This window comes from Hyaena hyaena, unplaced genomic scaffold (genome assembly GCF_003009895.1).
Source record: "Hyaena hyaena isolate Hyena2069 unplaced genomic scaffold, ASM300989v1 scaffold_947, whole genome shotgun sequence".
Classification (NCBI taxonomy): Eukaryota; Metazoa; Chordata; class Mammalia; order Carnivora; family Hyaenidae; genus Hyaena; species Hyaena hyaena.
This window is the reverse complement of record NW_024081579.1, coordinates 408,906-433,506: the sequence shown is the minus strand read 5'-3', so window position 1 is coordinate 433,506 and position 24,601 is coordinate 408,906. Positions and strand designations below refer to the sequence as shown.

Here is a 24,601-nt window from a genome sequence, read left to right as displayed (position 1 = left end):
CTTGAGTTTTCAATCTTCTACTCTAATTTAAAATTTCAACGTGATGCAGAAACAAATTTTCTAAATCTTTATTTAAGTTACTTGTCAAGTATTAATAAGAACTACTTTGCTTATGTTCAAAATCAAACAATGAACAAAAGAGGAAAGGCAAACTATGATTCTGGTTAACTTCTCTTAGTGTGATATGTCTCACCACTGTGAAAACAACCTCTAAACAAAATTCTATCATCATGCAAGAATTTTAAGGCTCTCTAGATAGCAAAAGAGTTTTAAACATCACATCAAGCCTCCAACTACGGTTACAAAAATTAAGTATTTGGCATCATAATTACTAAAATCTCCTCCCGTAAACCATAAGTGGCATTAAAGTGGTTTTTTTAATGTTTCCTTATTTATTTTGAGAAACAGAGACAGTATGAGTGGAGAGGGGCAGGAAGAGAAGAAGAGAGAAACCCCAAGCAGGCTCTGTGTTGTCAGTGAAAAACCCAGTGTGAGGCTTGATCCCACAAACTGTGAGACCATGACCTGAGCTGAAATCAAGAGTTGGATGTTTAACCCACTGAGCCTCCCAGTCATCCCTAAAGTATTTTATATATTGTCTAATTTATAGTTATTCTTAACACACAAAAATCAGGCAAATGCCTCCATTTTATAAATGAAATAAATTTTAAAGAGATAATCATTCAAGCACCTGAAGAATATCTATGATAATTAATCATGGAGCATCTGGGTGTCTCAGTCAGTTAAGAATCTGACTCTTGATTTCAGCTGTCATGATCTCACAGTCCGTGAGTTCGAGCTCCACATCGGGCTCTACAGTGACAGCACGGAACCTGCTTGGGATTCTCTGTCTCTGTCTCTCTGCCCCTCCTCCACTTGTTGTCTCTCAAAAATGAACATCGTTTTTAAGATTTTTTAAAGAATAAAAAAAAGAAAATCAATCATATACTAGGCCTTCCTCAAAACAAAACAAAACCTTACCTCAAATAATTTCCTCAGCAAGATAAATAGGACAGTGAGAAGTCGCTGCCCCCAAAAGACTATGATTACACTTCACTGAGCAATATGTCCATCTCAGACACATCAGAGATGCTTGCTGGTGGGGCAGAGGAGCAGGAGAGGTAAGAGGCACTGAGAGAATGCAGAGGGGTGCTAGAAGTCCAGGAGCCGTTCTCCACACAGTTAGGGACCTTCATTTCTGGGATCTGACACTCATGCCTTCGATTGTAATTTAGCGTGAACACTTACTTCATAGTCCCTCCAGCTACCAGCCTGGTGTCTCCGCGAGGACAGGGACGGTGACTATGTCATTCACCAGGAAATTCCCAGGGCCTAGACTAATGCTCAGCACATGTGAGGAATCAAGAAAATATTCTCCTCCCTTTTCCACAAATGAGAAAATTAAGCTCAACTCATTTACTTTGTTTCCCCAGGTCCCAAGCCAGGTAAGTTACTGCAGTAAGCCTATGTTTTCTGAATACAGACCCAGAATTCTGTTCACCATAAGATGCTATTACTAGTCAGTATCTCAATTATAAGTACTACACACCTGCTGGTTAATGACTTCCAATCGTGAGTCTTTCAAATGTGTCTTCAACCATTCTGTAGCTTGAGAAGAAGGGTCTATAAGGAATGGGCATACTCGACTCTAGTTTCAAAAAAAAGAAAAAAACTGTAAGCTTTCATTAAGTGCAAATTCTTTAGAAAATCCTAAAATTATGCATCAATTACTGAGGGAGTTTTTCTTTCAAGCTCTGGAGAACATAAATATACAACCATATGGAGGAAATAAAGATGCAAGTTTTAGCTGCATACAGAGGCTGTGTTAATAAACATAAAGCTATCAGCAATATGAGAAAACGAAATTCAACCCCAGTACAGGAAGCACGGTCCTATTTACCACGCAGTAACGAAGTGTGTATCGACACTATAGCGAGTGCAAGCTCCAGTAACCACCTGACACCATCTGCATCTCTCTTTCTGGCTTTTAAAATACACAAATTATTCCCAAACTTTATCTATTCTTTGGTTGAATAAACCATAAAGACCTTAAAAGAGAAGTACAAACTAATCATAAAAGTATTGCTGAAATAATTATCAATATAATTGGTTATGTTTCAGTCATTAATTCTGATAAAGCGGTATATAGTTAATAGTCTATAGAAGGAGCATCCTAGAAGAAAAAATTATGCATCCTATAGATTAAATTCTAATGAACTATGAACTAAATTCATTACAGGACACCCTGAACCAGTCAGAAAGTTAGAATCAAGGGAAAATGCACTGAACACACAGTGCCACTGTGTGACAGCAGTTGAGAGGAAGACAATTATACAGCTATGATTAATTTAAATATATGTAAATATATAAATAAATACTTCGGTAATTTAAAAGTTTTGTAATCATTGTTAATTAGTAAATCGATTTGAATAACAACTGGCCTAATTTATCTTAAACGCTCACATTTATTTTAAAAAGGTAATGCAGTTGTGTGCTATCGGGATAAGAAAACAAACAGAAATCCAAGTGAAATGATGACTTTAAGTAAGCACTAGGTGTTATATGGAAACAAACTTGACAATAAGCTATAAAACACACACACACACACACACACACACACACTAAAATAAAATAAAGAGAAAAAAAGACTTTGAAGAACGCACAGGTTCTTTGAGGACTTACCAAGAATACAGAGGGTGTGGACTATGTGCCCCAGGCTCAATAGCAGTTATTACCAAAGTTGTTTAAAAGTGCCAGGAAATGGTGATAATAAAGAGCTAACGGACTTTTAAAAGAGCTTTGCTATTGTTTTAAGATTCCCTCTAAACTACAAGGCCCAGTTGTGCTTACACCTGAATGAACTACTCTCATGGCATCTCCATCTCCCAAGGAGGCCCACTGCTGTGTGAGTGTCACCCAGCTCCATCATATAAACGTTTTATTCCCGGCAAACAAGGTAGTTAGTAAACATCCTCCTAAGTATCTCTTATATACTATGCCTAGGTTTTAGATCTGATTTTATGTATTCCATAGCCAACACATGACAAGTCTATGAGATTTTCTACAACTACAACAATTATCTTAAGGTAAAAAAATAAAAAGTTCTTACCCATGATTTCAAACCAATGATCTGATGCAGTTAAAAAAAAAAAAAAGATAATATTTCAAAAAATCATGTTTTTGGCACCAAAAATAAGCTTTAGAACTTCAAAGAGTACTTATAGGTTTGTATTCATCTTATTTATACTCCTCCAGAGAGATTTAGACAAAATCTCTAAGGTATATCTATATGGTCTGTGATCCATAATTAAACGTAAATTGCATACATAAGAAATTATAATTGGTCTAGAAATGTTGAACTTTCATTCATTCATGCATTCCTTCAACTGCCATGTGGTGAGTAACTACTACGTAAGATGGTATGAGGGATACAGAAATTAGTAAGATACATACTCTTACCCTTAATGACTTCATGTCCCAGAAAGAAATAAAAACTGAAAGTGCTATAATCAAGTGCACACAAGATTCTATGGTGGAGCAGGTGGAGTCCAGGGAAGCTGGTGGAAAGCAGCTCAAGTCACAGTCTAAGATCTTGTCGCATCTTATATGATCTTGTAACTATGAAATCTTATATCCCATGAGAAGATTTCACAGACACATGCTATCCAATCGCAGCCTTTAATGCAAGAGCTTATTCTAAATGCTGAATCTGGGATACTCTACAACTGATACAGAAAGTTGACCAGAGTGGCCAACTCAACCCAACAAAATAACTAATTAACCTAGCAAATTCTTCCAAATGGTGGTTTTTTCATATAAATGTATCTATCTACAAGAAACATGGCAATATTAAATAAAAAGTAAATCTCAGCTCATTAATGAAATTAATTTCATAATTTTCCCTATATTCATCATAAAAGATAATTCAGAATACAAAAGTAAATATTTTCAATTACTATCATCAGGAAAAAACAACTACTGGGACAAAAACATTTTTTCTAAATGCTCACCCTTGATTTCTCATGGAATAAAAAAAAGAATATTACTTAAACTCTTTGTTTTCCAAATCTACAAAAGATTGCTTTCTTGGATTGTTGACAAAGGAAGAGGTCATTAGAAAACTTTGGAGAAGGAACAACGAATAGAATAAAAAGCACATACTTGTTAGATAATGTAATAAATTTTTTTACCTACACATTTACAGTGCCAGATTTATAAAACTACTGAGGGAAAATGTTTTAAAAATAGAGAACAAGCCAAATCAAATTCTAAAAAAGTCAAAGCTGCTTAATCTTTGGTCAGCAACTTCTTCCCTGGGAAGGCAGCAGCATAATGAGCCAAAGTCAGTCAGCTGATTAACAGGTCTAAGCAAATGAAATTATGAGGAATGCAGGGCCCACAATACCAATCTTGTAACACTAAGGCCTGTGAGCTGAAAAGGGGCATCACGTTCCAGCTATCTTTGGAGCTAAGGGTTACAGAGCTACAGAGTAGGGAGTGGAAGCTACTGCGATAGAAACAACAGAGAACTATCTTTGAGGGGAAAAGTGTCTTCCAATCATCTGTTACATAAAGGAAAGGTAAACCAAGTTAGTGGTAAAAAAAAATCATACTTCATTTGAAGAAATGATCAGTTTGTATACATTATTTGAAATTTGATTTTCACATTCACTGCTAATAAGGTTGTAATAGTTTAATGTTTAAACAATGACTTTTGAGAAATACACATCCTATGAAAGAGTAATTTTCAAAGAATGCATATAATCATCTCTAACTTATAATCCAAAACTTATCTCATCTTCACTTTGTATAACTTTGTTTTGCAAAACAAAATAAAATAAAAATGTAAAACCATATACTGTAGATGAGGGAACTATATAACCAGGTGAATTGGGTACCCCTAATTATTTCTATTTACCATTAAGGAGTTCAATTTAGAATTTTTTGTCATCAGAATAATACCACTTTATACTTTTCTACTAAGGTAAAAAAATAGATTATACTGAAAATTGTAGATTCACCAACTTAATCATAAATGGATTTTCATTACCAAAATATCTTCAGTTTGAGGTTATGAAAAAAAGAACTGTTAAAGCCTAAGAGTTTAAACAAGGCACTTCCTGGGGTTAGCTTCAGAAGGAATAATTCTAATGAGAAATTAAAATTGATTACTTACTTGTAAGATAACAAGAGCATTTTCTACAGAAAGATCATCTGATGGGAGGCCTTCACTTTTCCAAATTAACTGCTCACTTTCAGTACAAAGAAATCTCCTTAGATCAAATTCTGAAAAGATATTAATATTTCACTACAGTGATCATGTACTTGACAAAGGAAAGGGAACAAAATAATTTAAAATACACTCAAACAAAAGACCTATGACTATCCTTAATATACAATCCATTCCTCCCCCTTTAGTACCAAAAGCTAAAGGGGGTGGGGGTGTGGAGTTTAAAACAAGAAGTGCAAAGGAATGGAAGTCAGTTAAATTATATTTCTTGTATTTTTAATAAATGTTTCACAACTATAATAATTTGTGAAAACCACAAAATTCACAAGGAATGTTGGAATTCCTAGATCTCATTTTATGACATGAAATTATTGTGAAAATTAATGTATTAAAATATTTAACTGCATTCATACATTATCAAAAGTAACCCATGCTCTCAGTTTCATAGAGCTATTTTAGGAATGTAAGAGCATTGTAACAAAACAATTCAGAGAACAATTGTAGAACTGAGCAAATCTAAAGTATATTTGGTTTCTTTTAGCTTATATGGAAAAATTTCCTTATTTAGCAAAAGTAAAATGTCAAAAATCAAAATATACATTTTTAGTATATTGAAATTTCAAAACATGAATGACTAAGTACAAACTTTCAAGACCAGCTGACTTGGTCCATTCTTCCAAACAAGTTTTTCTGAGACCCTCAGGAGCAGCAGAAAGATAGGTAATAAATGCAGCAGCCAGCTGAGCTCTCTTAGGAAGAGTAGCTAATTCCTCTGTTATCTCTGCAACCTGGACAAGAAAAGAGAGAGCGAGGTGTGGGGGATGGGGTAGGGTGGGGATGGAGGGTATGGCTTTGTTCTAAAGTGTGAAAAACATGACAGCTTCAATAATTAGAGTTTTGAGTATAGAAAAAAAATCATTTACCAGTTTAAAGTAATAACCCCTGCTGAGCATACTATTGTGAAAATGTAAAAATATCAACAAGATCTCAGACCCTGCTGAAATTTTAAAAATGTGTGAAATACCAACCTTATTTGTAAAGACAAACATATTTTGTCATTGAAAGTTCCTAATGATTCCTATGAAGCAGAATTTTTATCCCAATTACAATTAAATACTGTGAATTAGCATCACTTTGTAAACTACAAATAAGTAGAGAGAATAAGAGCAAAGGCACTAAACAAGATTTTAAAAATGCATGGAGACTCCTCAGTAAAACCACAGTGTGGCTGCAGCATAAATTTGAGCAGGGAAAGTAGCAATACAGAAGTAGTGAAGAGAGAGAGGAGCACGGGTTTCCATGCACACAAAGGAGCTTCTGCTGTAACCTGCAGCGGTAATGAGCCACTCTAAGTGTTCAAACAGGGTAGAGAGGGGTGTGAGGAGACTGGGTTTACAAAGATTATTCAGCTGACAAACGAGGAACAAACCAATTTAAGAGTCAGATAGGAGAGGGACAAGTTAGAGGAGAATTTAGGTAAAAAAAATAAATAAAAGAACTGGCATTAAAGACAGAAAACAAATTTGAGGGATATTTGCAAGTGGATATGCCAAGCAAACAAGGGAATATGAACAGACTACTAGCAGTTAAATCCAATCATTAATCAAAAAACTTCCAACAGAGGCATCTGGGTGGCTCAGTCCAGTTGGATGGTTAAGCATCGGACTTAGGCTCAGGTCATGATTTCAGGGCCCTTTGTGAGTTCAAGCTCCCCATCGGGCTCTCTGCTATCATCCCAGAGCCTGAAGCCTGCTTTGATCCTCTGTCCCCCTCTCTCACTCCCCCTCCCCTGCTCATGCTCTTTCTCTCTCTCAAAAATAACATTAAAAAACATTAAAAAAAAAAAAAACTCTCAACAAAAAGTCCAAAACTTGAAGGCTTCACAGGTGTATCTACCGAAAATTTAAGAGTTAATACCTATTTTCCTCATATTATGCTAAGTGAAATAAGTCAGAGAAACAGAAATACTGTATGACTTCATTTGTATGTGGCATCTAAAAAACAAATGAGTAAACAAAAAGCAGATTCACTCCATAAATACAGAAAAAAACTGATGGTTTAGGGGATGGAGAGAATGGGTGAAGGGGGTAGGAGACAGAGGATTTCATCTATGGAAGGAATGGCACAGCACAGGGAGCACAGTCGCTGACGCTGTGCTTGCAGCTTGCACTGCATGGCGACGGCGGCAGCTACAAAAGTGAATGCAGCGGACTATGCAGCTGTTGAATTACTGTGCTGAACACCTGAGGCTAATGTAACACTGGAGGTCAACTCTACTCAAAAAAAAATTTTTTAAACAAACAAAAAAAATAGACTGCTCATCTCAAAGTATTTCAAAAAAACAGAGGAAGGAAAGCATCCAAATTCATTCTAGGAGGCCAGCATTACCCTGGTATCAAAACCAGACAAAAACATAACAAAGAAACAAACAATAAATAAATAAAACTGCAGGCCATTATCTCTGCTGAAAAAACATGCAAAAATCCTCAACAAAATATTAGCAAAACAAATTCAACAATACAACTTAAAAAAATTCCTTACCATGTTCAAATGGGATTTACTCCAGTAACACAGGAGTGCTTCAATATTTGAAAATCAACGTGAGCCTGGAGCCTGCTTCAGATTCTGTGCCTCCTCTCTCTGTCCCTCTCCCACTCATGTTCCCTCTCTCCCTCTCTCTAAGTATAAACAATTTTTTTTTTAATTTATGACAAAGGAGGCAAGAATATACAATGAGTAAAAGACAGTCTTTTCAATAAACAGTGCTGGGGAAACTGAACAGCTAAATGCAAAAGAATAGGGGCGCCTGGGTGGCTCAGTGGGTTAAGCGTCCAACTTCGGCTTAGGTCATGATCTCACGGTTCATGGGTTCGAGCCCCACACATCAGGCTCTGTGCTGACAGCTCGGAGCCTAGAACTGTTTCAGATTCTGTGTCTCCCTCTCTCTCTGACCCTCCCCTGTTCACGCTCTCTCTCTCTCTCTCTCAGAAATAGATAAAACATTTAATATAATTTTTAAAAATGCAAAAGAATACAACTGGACCACTTTCTAACATCATACACAAAATGAAACTCAAAGTGCATTAAATACCTAAATGTGAAACATGAAACCATAAAACTCCTAGAAGAAAATAGGCACTGATCTTTTTGGATGTCACCCATAGCACCATTTTGCTAGATATGTTTCCTCAGGTGAGGGAAACAAAAGCAAAAATAAACTAATAGCACTACATAAAACTAAACTGTGTTTACACAGCAAGGAATTTATCAACAAAAGAAAAAGACTGAATGGGAGAAGATATCTGCAAATGACAAATCCAGTAAGGGGTTAGCATCCAAAATACCTAAAGAATTCATACAACTCAACATCATGAAATCCTAATAATTCAATTTACAAATGGGGAGAGCACACAAGCAGACATTTTTTCCAAAAAAAAAAAGATATCCAGATGGCCAAGAAACACATGAAAAGATGCTCAACAACACCTATCATCAGGGAGATGCAAATCAAAACCACATGAGATCTAACCTCACACCTGTTAGAATGGCTAGTCTCTAAAGGCCAAGAAATAACACTGTTGGCAAAGTAAAGAGAAAGGAACCCTCTGGCACTGTTGGTGGGAATATATACGGTGCAGCCACTGTGGAGAAGAGTACGTAGTTTGCTCAAAAAATTAAGAGAAATACCATACAGTCCAACAATTCTACTTCTGGGACTTACACAAAGAAAACAAAAACACTAATTTCAAAGATAAATGCATCCCTATGTTCAATGCAGCATTATACACAGTAGCCAAGGTATGGAAGCAACCTAAGTGTCTATCAACAGATGAAAAAGAAGACGAATGGAGGGGCGTCTGGTTGCTGTAGGTTGAGCATCTGACTCTGGTTCAGGTCATGATCTTGCAGTTCATGAGTTGGAGCCCCACGTCGGTCTCTGAGCTGACAACCCAGAGCTTGGAGCCTGCTTCATATTCTGTGTCTCCCTCTCTCTCTCTCTCTACCCCTCCCCTGCTTATGCTCTGTCTCTCCTTCTCTCAAATATAAATAAACATTAAAAAAAGAAGAAGAAGAAGAAGAAGAATGTATGAAGAAGAGATCAAAGATGGCAGTGGAGTAGGAGGACCCCAGGCTTGTCTTATCCCTCACACACAACTAGGTAACTATTAATTCATCCAAAATACTCAAAAATCAACATGAAGACCAACAGAACAACTCAACAACCAAAAGGAGAGAAGAAGCCACAATGAAGAAAGGAACAAATGTGGAGACGCGGTTTGGGCGAGAAACGGATTGTGGGTGCTGTGGACAGGAGGGAGCCATGGGCACAGGGAAGGGCGAGAGAGAGAGAAGCGTGCACAGGGAAACACACAAGGAAAATGATTCCACAAAGCCATTAGCTTGGAAAACGAGAGGGGCTGATTTTCATGAGCTCTTGCCACCAGCAGAGTTTCCTAGCTCAGAGGGCTTGAATGGGATGAAGCCCGGAGGAGTTACCTAGGGAGTTACCTGGGAAGAAGGCAGGCAAATAACCTGGAGGCAGACAGCATGGAAATCGATTTGAAAAAAGCCTGGGGCACATGGGGCTTCCCTGTGAGGCAGCATTCTGGGAGACACGTCTCCCTCCCAGGGGACAGAGAAGCCAGCTACTGCCATTTCCCTCCCCTGCCCCTCAGCATCAACAGAGAGCTGCCTGCAGTAAATAGCACAGCGCCCACACTGGCTGCCTAACCTGCTTACACCAGATCCCACGCCCCTGTGCTCTGCCGGTGTTACCTTTCTCGGTCAGATTTGCCTCAATTGCAACCCCTTCCTCAGAAGACAAAGAGAAACCCCACACCATGTCTCCAAATCAGAGAGCTCTGTAGAACTTCAGTGCCGGTGGAGGTGGTGACAGGTCTCAATTCACAAGCGGACCAGAGCCAACATCGTTAAAACTTACCACATTCAGGCCAGGGAACAAACACTGCCCACAGCAGGCCAGGAGAGGCTCTGCAGACGACTGGCAAGGACAGAAAAGCCAAAACTCAACAGCAGAGCTCACGCAGCACACACTAGAGACACTCCCTGAAGTGGCAGGCCCTGGGCACGACATGACCTTTTCTTCCTAAGGCCATTCCCTTCAAGAGCAGGAAACATAACTGGCTTTTCTGACACAGAGAATAAGGCAGAGACTTAGGCAAAATACCAAGATGGAGGAATTTATCCCACATGAAAGAACAAGGTAAAACCAGAGCCAGATATCTAACAAAACAGACAGAAACATCATGCCTGACGGAGAATTTAAAGCAACAATCATAGTGATAGTCAATGGGCTTGAAAGAAGAAAAGGAGAAATTCAGGAGATCCTTACCACAAGGCAAGAGAGTTAAAGAATCAGAGATGAAGAATGCATTGAATGAGACTGAAAAGAGCCTTCATGCAACAAACACAGACTGAAAGAAGCAGACGAATGAATTATGACCCAGAAGACGAAATAATGTAAAATAATGAAGCTGAACACGAAAATAGACTTAGGGAACTCAATGACTCCAACAAATATAAGGACACTTGTATTATAGGAGTCCCAGAAGAGAGAGCGAAAGGGACAGAAAATTTATTTCAAGAAATAATAGTAGAAAATTTCCCTAATTTGAGAAGAAAACAAGACACAGAGATCCAGGAGGCACAGAGAGCTCCCATTACAATCAACAAAAGCAGGCCAACACCAAAACAGGTTTTAATTAAATCTGCAAACTGTGGTGGTAAAGAAAAAATCTTAAAAGCAGCAAGACAAAAGAAGTCCTTAATTTACAAGGAGAGACCCATTAAGGCTCTCTGGAGGCTGGAGGTTTCTCGACAGAAACTGGGCAAGCCAGAAGGGAGTGGCATGATATATTCGAAGTGCTGAATGGGAAAAATCCACAGCCTAGAACAATCTGTCCAGTAAAGCAATCTTTCAGAATAGGAGGAGAGAGAAATTTAGAGTCTCCCAGACAAACAAAAACTAAAGGAGGTCATGACCATTAAAACAGCCCTATAAGAAATATTAAAGGGGACTCTTTGAGGGGGAAGGAAAGACCAAAATTGACAAAGGCAACACAGAACAGAGAACATCTCCAGAGAAAATGAGAAAACAATAATAAAATGGTAATTACTCTGAATGTAAATGGACTAAACACTCCAAAGATACAGGGTGTCAAAATGGATTAAAAAAAAAAAAAGACCCATCTATATGCTGCTTATAAGAGACTCATTTTAGACCTAAAGACACCTGCAGATGGGAAGTAAGAATGTGGAGAAATATTTATCACACAAATGGACATCAAAAGAAAGTCAGACTGGCAATACTTATGTCAGACAAATTACACTGCTTTGATCTTGTATTGTTTCTATCCTGCATTGCCTCATGCAATGACCTTGAATGTATTCCCTCTCTTCCATTATTTGTAAGATTTTGATAAAGACTGTCATTATTTTTTTTTTCAAATGTTTGGTAGAATTCACTAATGAAACCATGTGGTCTTGAACATTTCTGTGCTGGGAGACTTCTTATTCCGAATTCAAGTTTCACTCTTTTTATTTTTATTTTTTGGAGAAACTAGTCATTGTTTTCAATGCTATGTTACTGTTTACTCAGGTCACTGTTTTATTTACTTCTGATTTTTTTTAATTTCCTTCCTCTACTAAATTTCAGCTAATTTTCTTCTTTTTCTAGTTTCTTGTGTAATGTTGTTTACGTGAACTTTTGTTGTATATAAGCATTTATAGTGTAAATTTCACTCTAACAGCTGCTTTTGCTGCATCTCCTACGTTTTGGAATATTGGTTTTTCTTTTTTTGCTTTGATACATATTTTGATTTGCCATTTGATTTATTTAGTCCACTGCTTTCATAGCAGTGTCTTGTTTAATACTTACATATTAAATATTTAATATTTACACTGTAGATTTGCCAGCTTTGTTTTGTTTTTGATCTTCAGTTTTGTCCAATTGTAGTTGGAAATTATACTTGGTAGGATTTCAGTCTTCTTAAATTTGTAATATTTCTTACGTCTCTTTTTATCGGATTTAACCAAGGGCGTTCTTCTGCATGTTCTTGAAGAAAAGCTGTATTCTATTTTTCATGGATGGAATGTTTAATATGTACCTTTTAGAACTGTATATTCTGAAGTATGCCCCAAGTTAAAAATGTTCTTGCTGAAAAAACCCAGTAACTTTAACTGAGGGAACTCATTTGAAACAAAGCACATATGAGAGGGGAAATGGGAGGGGGCACAGGGGAAATAGGTGAGGGGACTGAGAGTATACTCATCATAATAAGCACTGTGTGATGATGTAATGAATGGCTGAATCATTGTACTTTATTCCTGAAACTAATAGAACACTGTATGTTAATTATAATGAAATCAAAATTAAAAACTTACTATAAAAAAAAGAAAACAGATAAAGAAGACACACACACACACACACACACACAATGGAGTATTACTCGGCCATAAAAGAGAATGGAAAAATCTTAAAAAAAGAATGAACTCTTCCATTTGTGACAACATGGATGGAGCTAATGGGGATTATGCTGAGTGAAGTAACTTGGACAAAGAAAACAAATTCCATATGATTTCACTTACGTGTGGAATCTAAAAAACCAATGAACAAACATAAAACAAAAACCAGAAACAGACTCGTGACTACACAGAACTGGTGGTTCCCAGACATGAGGTGGTAGGAGGGTGGGTGACATAGGTGGAGGGGAACAAGAGGTACAAATTCCCAGTGAGAAAATAAGCCAGTGGTGGAGATGGGAGGTACGACATAGGGAACACAGTAGGTACGACTGTAGTGACTTTGTGTGCTGACAGGCGGTAACTAGGGGGCGTGGTGAGCGTTTTGTAACGTACATAAATGTCCAATCTCTACGCTGAACACCTGAAACTAATATAGTATTGTAAGACAACTGTAATTCAGTAAAAAGGTAACTACAAATAAAATGAAAATGAAGCCCAGACCAAAACAAAAAACAAACATCCAACAGCTCAGCAGTCTGGAAATAGAGCTTTGGTCACACCGCAGCACAGGGGACACTACTGGGCCCAGACGAGACGGGCCCGGAGCAGGTACAGGGCAAGGGGCCGAGGAAGGGAGTGCTGAGCCACTCAAACACTCCTGGAGGAGCACAGGAAGGGTGTCCAGTTGGGGAGGGATCTAACTGGTTGAAAAAAACAAACCAATCGCCCACTACAAAAAGAGACAACACTTTAGCAAAGTCAAAATAAGAGACCATCTGTAGAAAAAGTAAGTGGCCACCATTGTCAAATCCCAAGCTTGCTGTCCTGAAGGCGAAGTTCGGGGTTTTCTCTGGAGAGAACGTTTCCCTCAAGTCTTTTTCACCAGTGCCCTTCCCTCCGTAACATGCAGCTAAAAGAGGAATAGGTCACACTGTCCAGAATCCACATATAAAAACATTCTGCTTAAAAATGGGCTCACACAATGGACATCAGTATCCCAACCCAGCAGAAAGTTGAGGGATAGGTCTTCCCTTTTTCTCTTTTTGTAACAAATACATTACAGATTTTTCTGCATTTTAAAGGAAGCCTCTTTCCGACCTCCGCTCCCTCAAACGCACCTGTGCGTTCCATCTTTTGTGCTCATGGTCAAGCTGATTGATGAGGGCTTCTGCGGCTTTAATGGTCTCCTGTGCTCTGCTCACTTCTGCTTCCAGCTTGGCGGCCTCTGAAGTCCTGCTCTGAAATCTAGGAAAACATGAATATTTAATCAAAGTCAAAGGGGTTTAAGAGAGATTTGACTACATTATCCTGAGATAGTAAAGTGGGCTTTTATATGAGTATTTAATCACCGACAGTGGCGCTAATGTCTGTGTTGGGGGCATCATCCACACAAACCGAGAGACCCAAAGCGCGGGCTCGCACAGGGCCGCGGCGTCCGGCTGCCTGTAGGCGAGTTTCTCCAGGCAACGTTCAAGGCCCTGTCAGAAGACTGACCCAACCTGTGTCTTCAATTGTACATCATTCTAGGCCAGTCCAGCAACACTACATGTCAGTCTCTGAAGAAACTCTATTCTCAGTCAACACCCTGCCCGCTGTCTGCTTCCTCAGGGTGCCCCATGTGCCTAGAATACATCCCAGCCCCTTTCTTATCCCTGCCCCACCCTTCATTCTAACTCCTTCAAGTGTCTACCTCACAAAAATATAAATAAAATTTTAAAACTCATTTCAAAAATCCAATCCATTACATATATTCTCTACCTACATGCCTATTTGTCCAAGTTTATAACTGCCCTTTTAAGTTATCTTAAGAAATACTTGTACAGATTTATTATTTTATTAAACATAACAGTACTTTTCCAGCAGATTACCTACTTAGTCCTTTAACAAACACATGAGTACTGACAAAATGCCCAGGATTATGCTAAATATGAAAAAACAGGGGCATGTGGGTGGCTCAGTCGGTTAACCATCCAACTCTTGACTCTGGTTCAGGTCACGATCTCACGATTTGTGAGACTGAGCCCCGTGGAGGACTCTGCACTGACAGCACAGAGTCTGCTTGGGATCCTCTCTCTCCATGTCTCTCTGCCCCTCCCCTGCTAGCACCCAGCACTCTCCCTCTCTCTCAAAATAAATATTTAAAAAAAAAAAAAACAATAAGCAGCAACAAAAAAAGCATGTCATGTCTCATGTAACCCTCAGAATAATAGCTCAAAATAAATATTATGATTCTCATTTTACAAAGATGAAGACTTAGCTCCAAACAGATTAGTTCACACATTTCACTAATAATCAGTACAAGATCTAAAATTCATACACGTGTGTGTCTAATACTAAGTTCCATGCAACTGACAGTACGTTTTATTGTCTAAGTGTGCTATATACTTTCCACACGCAGGGCTAGCTAGAACTGAGGTTTCCACTATGGTAGCCACTAGCCACATGCAGCTATGCAAATTTCAGTTACTAAAAGTAAACAGAATTTCATATTCAATTCTTCAGTCTGATTACCAAGATCTCAAGAGTGCTAGTGGCTACCATCTTGGAGAGCGCAGATTACAGAACGTCTCTATCATCTCGTAAGGCTCCATAGTACAGCAATGCTCTAGCCCTGGGAACAGACATACACATTCATCCACCTCGACAATTCATACTATGGACATGGCATTGCTATAAATGTTAGCACAATTAAGCTAACTTGCACATTTCTATATAAGTTGTATTAAAATGGAAAATGTCTCATTTTGGTCAAATTAGAATTTAAAAAGTGATAGATCATACTTATTTTTCAACTACTCATTTCTTTGTAAATATACCAGAAAAGAAGACTGTCATCCACAACCGAGAGTCAGTTAAATCTTAAGGACCAAGTACACGGTTATTAACCAGCATTCATTCATTTTTGATAATATCTAAAAATGGAAGATGCCGTTCTGTTTTACTTAAAATTAGAAGTTAATTCTGAAGGTTTTAAAAATAATCCTTCCAAAATATTGGTGGTATGATGCAGTGATTAAGAACAGCTACCTTAGAGAGTTAGAAAATCCACTAAAATCTCATGCTAGCTTTGTCATTTACTCACTGTTCCACTCAGACAAATAAACTCATCTGCAAAATGAAAGAATATCCACCTCCCGGAACTGTCTGAAGTCCTAACAAATGATAAGAATGTAAAGTGCCTAGAACAGTGCCTGACCCCATACAAGTGACTAATAAATGGAATCAAAACATTGCTACCACATGCTAACTACTCAATAAATATTTGACAATCAGTTGAATATGAAGCACTACTGCTGAGCATATGAAACTGAAAGGAAGTCATTTCCTTATAATTTTTTATTTCTAGAAGAAACTGAAGTTTTTTCCTTATAACTCTAACATTAAAAAATCAGAAATATTAAAAACACTGGATTTATAGGTTTGAAGCTTCTTTTTTTTTCCTAAGTTAAAATATATAGATATAAGTAGAGATCATTATTTCCTGTATAGAGAAAAAATAGATTTCAATCTGATGAATTTCTTTCTTGGTACAATAATTTTATTTCTTCCACAAAAAGAGAAGCAAAATGTAACACAACACTTTAAATAAAGCATGAATGCAATGGGGCACCTGGGTGGCTCCAGTGAGTTGAGTGTCCAACTCTTGATTTCAGCTCAGGTCATGATCTCGCGGTTTGTGAGTTTGAGCCCCACACCCGGCCCTGCGCTGACAGTTTGAAGCCTGCTTGAAATTCTGTCTCTCCCTCTCTCTTTCCCCTGCTCTTTCTCTCTCTCAAAAAATAAATAAATAAACTATACATTTTCTTTTAAATGTATGCATTTAGAAAAGTTTCAGTCTTGGGATCCCTGGGTAGCTCCGGGTTAAGCATCTAACTTGGGCTCAGGTCATGATCTGGTAGTTTGTGGATTCAAGCCCCACATCAGTTCTGTGCTGACAGCTCAGAGCCTGGAGCTTCTTTGGATTCTGTGTCTCCCTCTCTTTCTGCCCCTCCTGTGCTCATGCTCTGTCTCTCGGTCTCTCAAAAATAAACATTAAAGAAATTTATTTTAAAAATAAAAGTTTTAGTCTTATAAAACTGTAAGCAAATGACAATATAAAAAATATTTAATCACACATCCTCCGTTTTTTTTTCTTAATTTTTAATGTTTGTTTATTTTTGAGAGAGAGAGAAAGAGACAAAGTGTGAGCAGGGAAAGGGCAGAGAGAGAGGGAGACACAGATTCTGAAGCAGGCTCTGGGCTCTGAGCTGTCAGCACAGAGCCTGACGCGGGGCTCGAACCCATGGACTGCAAGGTCATTACCTGAGCTGAAGTTGGACGCGTAACCGACTGAGCCGCCCAGGCGCCCCCATACCCTCCAGTTCTCAATCTTCACAATTGTACAGGAAAACTGTCCCACATTTGTTATGATCCCCACACCAATATCTTCCATCCTACACTCAAGAGTAATGAGGCCAGAGGTGCAGGAGAGGTTTTATGATTAATAATATTCACAAATGGCCCTGAAATGGAAGTACAATATTGCATAAAGGAGTATTTTTCTCAACACTAAAAAGCACAAAGTTAAAAGGAGACAACATTTTACGTGTGATGGTGCAGCCTAGAGATCACAGAATAGGTAGCCCTACAGCGTCACGCAAAATAAAGGCGCCTGGCACCCTCAGTCAGGAGACTGGAGACACACAGATGCCAAGGAACAAGCGGAGCAGGAACTCAAGGCCTTCTGTCCTGCCTGCTGCATCCCCACGATGTCTCCAGCGACTGCGCCACAAATGGAGACTCCAAACATGTTTGCACTCACCAAAAACTTTTTAAAAAAAGTAATACATTTTTTCATATGTTCCCGCATTTTAGAGTGAAAATCACAAAAAGAAATGAAAATGATTATAACTCAGATTTTCAAAACTGAAAAACCAGTTCTCAAATACCCAAAATACACTTCTTTTTCAAAATACATTTTATTTTATTTTATTTTTTTATTTTTTTAATGTTTTTTATTTATTTCTAGGCGAGAGAGAGAGAGAGACAGCGTGAGCAGGGGAGGATCAGAGAGAGAGGGAGTCACAGACTGAAACAGGCTCCAGGCTCTGAGCTGGCAGTCAGCACAGAGCCCGACGCGGGGCTCGAACCCACGAACCGCGAGATCGTGACCTAAGCGAAAGTCGGACGCTTAACCGACTAAGCCACCCAGGCGCCCCTCAAAATACATTTTAAACTTAACTTACTTCTCTTTGAGTTCTGATACTTTCTGGCCCACAGAATTTAGAAGTTCCTCTAGTTTCCGCTTTCTGTCTTCAGTTTTCTTCAAATTTCTAAAACAAATCAATTTTATAAAATGTATTTGATTTTATATATCAACAATAGCAGAAGCAACACCTTCATACCCCTCTAAAACCCTACCAAAATGAAACCAAAGGAATAAAAAAAAGCTACACAAGCATGGAAATAAAGAGAATGAAAGAGAAAAGTATTGCAGTGGAATAATTTCAATTAAATTTGAAAGGTGGTAACTGACATAATGGAATGGAAAAAGGTGAAAGCTGAGTAGCTGCAGGAAGAAAAGCTGAAAAGGAGAATCCCAAATGTTCAGGAACTGGACAACAGGTACCCAGAGACAACTGAGCTAAAAACAGAGAATTTTCTACTAGTCGATACAATAAATACATCAACCTCAGATTCCCTAGCCCACTGAGAACGGACTATCCTCTTAATACATCCCAGAAAGTCAAGTTTCTACTCCTTACCCACCCTCTTCCACTCCCATCTAGGAAGAAAGTGTGAAGACTCATCTGGAAACATGACTTACCTCCTCCCCTCAGAAACACCCACAGTACCTGGGAGGTTCCCTTCAAATGATCAGTGCACACTGCTTTGCTCTCCTGCGCGTCTGTGCTTTGCACAATCAAACACAGAGTGCAAGGTGTCACACCCCCATCATATCTGATTCAGTAAAGTCTGGGACCTCAAAACTGTGCACTTTTCACAAGTTTCCAGGAGATCACGGACACTGCTAACTCAGGGATCACACCTTCAGAACTACTAACATAGAAGAAGGCCTTTAAAATTGTGAGACTAAACCACTCCCTCAGTATTATGAATCCAGCCCAATTACTGACCGGACAGAACAGCAGAGCACAGATAGTTCTAGAACTGCAGAATCTCAAAGCAGTTTTCATCCAACACACTCTTTCTAAAGTGCAGTGTGTGTCCTAGAAAAATGAAGGACTAAACTAAGAAAGACAAGGACCCCTAATAAGAGAACACAATCAGAGAAGAGATCACAGAAACAGCCAGAATCACAGCGAAGAGAGGTCTCCACAACTTGGAGCAGCCAGGAGAAGAACTGGTCCATGAGGGACAGGGGGACAAAAGGCTCCAGAAGAGACAAGACTAAGAAAAATACGTAAAACACATAGATTCCAAATATGTTTTAGGGTCTGACAAAAAGATTGTGGATAAATATGTGATATGAAACAGAAAAAAAAGACAATCAATTTAAAAGAGAATAAATTATTAAGAACAAAAATGTATAAGACAGGAACTATACCCATAAAATAATGATGTCTCAACTGTGAAAAGTATTTATATACACAACATAACATACACATTTAACATTAATTATATTGAGAAAATTAGGATGTTTAAACTTCTAAGATTCTCCTTGTCCAGAATAAGAATAGATGATATCAAAAACTCATCATTCAAGAACATAACACGTCTCTTAATTCTGATTTAGAACAAATGTTAGCATTTGACAAAATACAGCATCCTTTCTTGATAAAAACCCTCAAGAAAGTAGGGATAGACGGATCATACCTCGAGATCATAAAGCCATGTATGAAAGACTCAACACTAAAATTATTCTCAATGGGGAAAAACAGAGCTTTCCCTCTAAGGTCAGGAACAAGACAGGGATATTCATCCTCGCCACTGTTATTCAACATAGTATTGGACATCTTAGCCCCAACCATCAGACAACACAAAGGAATAAAAGGCATCAAAATCGGCCAGGAAGAGGTCAAACTTTCACTCTTCGCAGATGACATGATACTCTATATGAAAAACCCAAAAGATTCCATCAAAAAACTTCAAGAACTGATCCATGAATTCAGCAAAATCGCCAGATATAAAGTCAATGCACAGAAATCGGTTGCATTTCTATACACCAACAATGAACCAACAGAAAGAGAAATCAAGGAACCAATCCCATTCACAATTGCACCAGAAACCATAAAATACTTAGGAATAAACCTAATCAAAGAGGTAAAAAATCTACACACTGAAAACTATTCAAAGCTTATGAAAGAAATTGAAAAAGACACCAAAAAAAAGCAGAAATATTCCATCTTTCTGGATAGGAAGAACAAATATTGTTAAAATGTTAATACTACCCAAAGCAATCTACATATTCAAAGCAATCCCTATCAAAATAACATCAGCGTTCTTCACAGAGCTAGAACAAAGAATCCTAAAATTTGTAAGCAACCACAAAAGACCCCAAATAGTCAAAGTAACGTTGAAAAGGAAAACCAAAGCAGGAGGCATCACAATCCCAGACTTTAACCTATATTCCAAAGCTGTGAGCATAAAGACAGTATGGTACTGGCACAAAAACAGACAATGGAACCCACAAACACATGGCCAACTAATCTTTGACAAAGCAGGAAAGAATATCCAATGGAATAAAGACAGTCTCTTCAGCAAATGGTGTTAGGAAAACTAGACAGGGACATGCAGAAGAATGTACCTGGACCACTTTCTTACACCTTACACAAAATAAACTCAAAATGGATGAAACACCTAAGTGTAAGACAGGAAGCCATCAAAATTCTAGAAGAGAAAGCAGGCAAAAACCTCTCTGACCTCAGCCAGAGCAACTTCTTACTCAAAACATCTCCAGAGGCAAGTGAAAGAAAAGCAAAAATGGAACTATTGGGACCTCATCAAAATAAAAACCTTCTGCACAGCAAAGGAAACAATCAGCAAAACTAAAAGGCAGCCTGCTGAATGGGAGAAGATATCTGCAAATGACATTATCAGATAAAGGGTTAGGATCCAAAATCTATAAAGAATTTATCAAACTCAATACCCAAAAACCAAATAATTCAGTGAAGAAATAGACAAAAGACATGAAGAGATACTTCTCCAAAGAAGACACCCAGATGGCCAACCAACATGTGAAATGATGCTCCACATCACTCATCCTCAGAGAAATACAAATCAAAACCACCATGAGACACCACCTCACACCTGTCAGAATGGCTGACATCAACAACTCAGGCAACAACAGATGTTGGTGAGGATGCGGAGAAAGAGGAACCCTGTTGCACTGCTGGTGGGAATGCACACTGGGGCAGCCACTCTGAAAGAGACCATGGAGGTTTCCCCAAAAAATTAAAAATTGAACTACCATATGACCCAGCAATTGCACTACTAGGTATTTATCCAAAGGATACAGGTGTGCTGTTTCGAAAGAGCACATGCACCCAATGTTTATAGCAGCGCTATCAACAATAGCCAAAGTATAGAAAGTGTCCAAATGTCCACTGACGGATAAATGGATAAAGAAGATGTTGTATATATAGATATACAATGGAGTCGTACAATCAAAAAGAATGAAATCTTGCCATTTGCAACTACGTGGATGGGACTGGGGGATATTATGCTAAGTGAAATTAGAGAAAGACAAATATCTTACAACTTCAGTCATATGAGACTTTAAGATACAAAAGAGATGAACATAAGGGAAGGGAAGCAAAAAAAACAAAAAACAGGGAAGAGATGGGAGGGGGATGGGCTAAATGGGTAAGGGGCTTCAAGGAATCTACTCCTGAAATCATTTTAGCACTATATGCTAACTTGGATGTAAATTAAAAAATAAGTAAGTTTAAACAAACAAAATACTGATGTAGGAACAACAGCCAATTAAAATTCTAAGCCCTAAAGTAAACTGTCCCTCCGTCCACACAGACTATGTTTTGAAAAATACATGACACAATTCCTAGAAAATAAAGGTCAGACTTACGCATATTTTATACTTCACTTACAATTCTAATCCTGCTTGTTCAGCTTCCAGAGGCTGAATCCGCTCCAAGACGTGGGAATACTGGACGTTTGCTTTAACCCACGCGGCCAAAGGTGCCGCCGCGGTGCTGGCACGCTTAGCATTCTGAAAAAGCCATCACGAGTTATCCAGCACCCAGACTTAATTTCAGATAAAAGCAAAGTTAATTCTAGTCTATGGTATTTAGGCATTTATTTAATAATTTATCCTCCAAAATGAAGTTTTTGGTTTACAGCTAAAATAACAGTAAATTGTTAATTTTATTAAGATAATCTTAAAAAAAATTTTTTATTAAGATAATCTTGAATTTTTTGCTTCAGAATTAGTGATTGTGAACCACATAAATCTTTAATGTTACTTTATTGACAAAAGTGTTCCATTAGCCACATTTATAATAAATATATGCCTGTCCACGGTGATGTTCAAGCATTGATTCTTTCCTTTCTGTTCATGGGACACAGGACACATTAGATAAAAGCAGTTCAGAAACCCTGCTATTAGTGCCACAGACAATGCACATAACATTCTGAATGAGAGCTAAAAAATACCAGAATCGTGTAATTGAACATATTTGCTGAAAACGGATGCAAGAATCCTAAGAGATATACCTGTTGTTATGTAACACACACAGGGAGAATGCAAAGCAGAGCAGGCAAGTTGAAGTTAAGAAATGACACACTGAGAATTTACAAAGTAAGACTTAAAACCCACTCTCGATAATACACGTGCACCCCAGAGCCAACCTGGATTCTGGTCCAACCCTCGGTAAATGCTTCTGACACATAACACCTACAGCTTATTTTTTTAACTTTTCATTTTCAGGTAATGTAAATAATCGGTAACTTACAGTTATCACCTTTTAACAAGCAGAATATTATACAGTATGGAATGGGAATTGGTGGCATAACTGTTAGCAATTACCTTTGAATCAAAAGATCCCTTATTTTTATGAAGAAGTTCTTCAACACTCTCTCTTATCTCCTTTGGAATATTTCGTGCATCAAAGGTTGCTATGTCTTCTCTCACACCTCTTTTTGCAAGGAAACTAAAATTACAGCATATTACTTCAAGTGAGGCTAAATAAAATTTGCGATCTCTGATGAAAATATCAATGTCACAAAAAGGTGTATGCAATACTTTTAGTCTCTTAGTTATCAAACAGGGTACTAAAGGATCCTGGCTTCTAATGCACCGTCCGTCCTTTTTATAGACAACAAGGAGGATTTCCAGAAAGGTCCACTGCAGCCTTCACATGTTCTGTGAAATAAAGATGGCACAGTCCTTGCTTTTCACCCACGTCCCTTTCTGTGAACTGCCAGGTATGCACACATTCTAGAAGACATCAGAAAATGTCCTGACTCCTTTCTAAGAAGGGTATTTTCATGGGTTTCCTCACCCCACATCCCCTTCCTGTCTCTAGACAGAAATGGCCTCTGTCAACCCCCATCCTAACTGGACCGCGCATCAGAACAAAGCACATCACCACTGCTGCGACGAGCGTGAGCCCTGACGCCACCAGGCTACAAACTCAGCGATGACATAGCCTCTTCTCTTCAGCGCACAGAGTGCTGCTCCGGGGCACCTGCCCTCACTCACTTTCCTGCCCTCTGACTCCGACCACAGGGACTGTACTTTCTTCATCAGTGAGTCACAGTAAACACAATGCTCTGTAGTGTGTGAGGACCAACTCCGTGACTGTATTTACAGAGCTGCTCTACAAGATGTGCAGGGGTTCCTTTTTCCTCTTTGGAAAAGAGACTTAGAACAATCTCTTACTATGGAGAAAGGAAGTTATAGATGCTGATACACGATTACATAAAGTACCTTGAAATATGATGGCAAAGTGAATAACTAGGTAATTAGTGAGACAGTTTGAAAAACAATATAAGAAATATTTAAAAATATGAAGGAGGGGCGCCTGGCTGGCTCAGTCAGTACAGCATGTTACAATGGATCGTGGGGTTGTGGGTTCAAGCCCCACACTGGGTGTAGAGATTACTTAAAAATGAAATCTTTAAAACTACATAATATATACATACATAAAAATATGAATGTGTACATCATTGATGAAATAAGAACATTTTTCACAAATTCAAAAACTTACCTCTTCATGCTCACCCAAGACGTATCAAAGATACCCATGAGCCTTAACACACCCTCCAGAATGTCTCTGATGACGTCAGGCGGCATGCGCAGGGAGCGAATCTCCGACAGAGATTCTGGCCTGATGTTTCCAACTGCAAGTTTGGCTTCACTGACCAGAGGCTGAAAAGACAAAGGGCATTATTACTTTCAAATGACCTCTTTACAAATTATTGACTATTTGTCATTTTATTCAAAATAACTCTAGGGGCACCTGGGTGGCTCAGCCACTCAGGCATCTGACTTTGACTCAGCTCATGACCTCAGGGTTGCTGAGTTCGAGCCCCACATCGGGCTCTGTGCTGACAGCTGAGAGCCTGGAGTCTGCTTCCGATTCTGTGTCTCCCTCTCTCTGTGCCACCCCTCTCCGCTCGCGCGTTCTCTCAAAAATGAATGTTAAAAAAAAAAAAACTTTAAAAATAACTCTAGTTACTAATATTCTTTTTCTTCAAATATCAAAATGGTTTAAAACACACAAAGTACAAAATCTTCAAGTTCTTCTTTTTTTTTTTACAAATAGTTTATTGTCAAATTAGTTTCCACATAACACCCAGTGCTCATCCCCACAAGTGCCCTCCTCCATGCCCATCCCTCCCCCCCCCCACATCCATCAGTCCTCAGTTTTTGTCAGCATTCAAGAGTCTCTCATGGTTTGCCTCTCTCCCTTTCCCCCACCATTT

The 24,601-nt window shown here is 38.5% G+C and overlaps 1 protein-coding gene across 2 annotated transcripts in view; it reads right to left on the bottom strand.

The window, feature by feature from the left end:
* Positions 1-24,601, bottom strand: part of DYNC2H1 (dynein cytoplasmic 2 heavy chain 1) — a 324,085-nt gene that overhangs the window by 177,904 nt on the left and 121,580 nt on the right. Inside the window, exons 57-65 of one of the 2 annotated variants that reach the window (XM_039221130.1) lie at positions 23,884-24,044; positions 22,701-22,824; positions 21,763-21,884; positions 17,941-18,027; positions 13,834-13,960; positions 5,877-6,018; positions 5,177-5,286; positions 3,110-3,130; positions 1,550-1,648 (exon numbers count right to left, since the gene is read on the bottom strand). In XM_039221130.1, coding sequence (XP_039077061.1) covers positions 1,550-1,648; positions 3,110-3,130; positions 5,177-5,286; positions 5,877-6,018; positions 13,834-13,960; positions 17,941-18,027; positions 21,763-21,884; positions 22,701-22,824; positions 23,884-24,044 — 993 coding nt within the window. The remainder of the gene's footprint in view (positions 1-1,549; positions 1,649-3,109; positions 3,131-5,176; positions 5,287-5,876; positions 6,019-13,833; positions 13,961-17,940; positions 18,028-21,762; positions 21,885-22,700; positions 22,825-23,883; positions 24,045-24,601) is intronic. The other variant, XM_039221131.1, reaches the window with a different exon arrangement.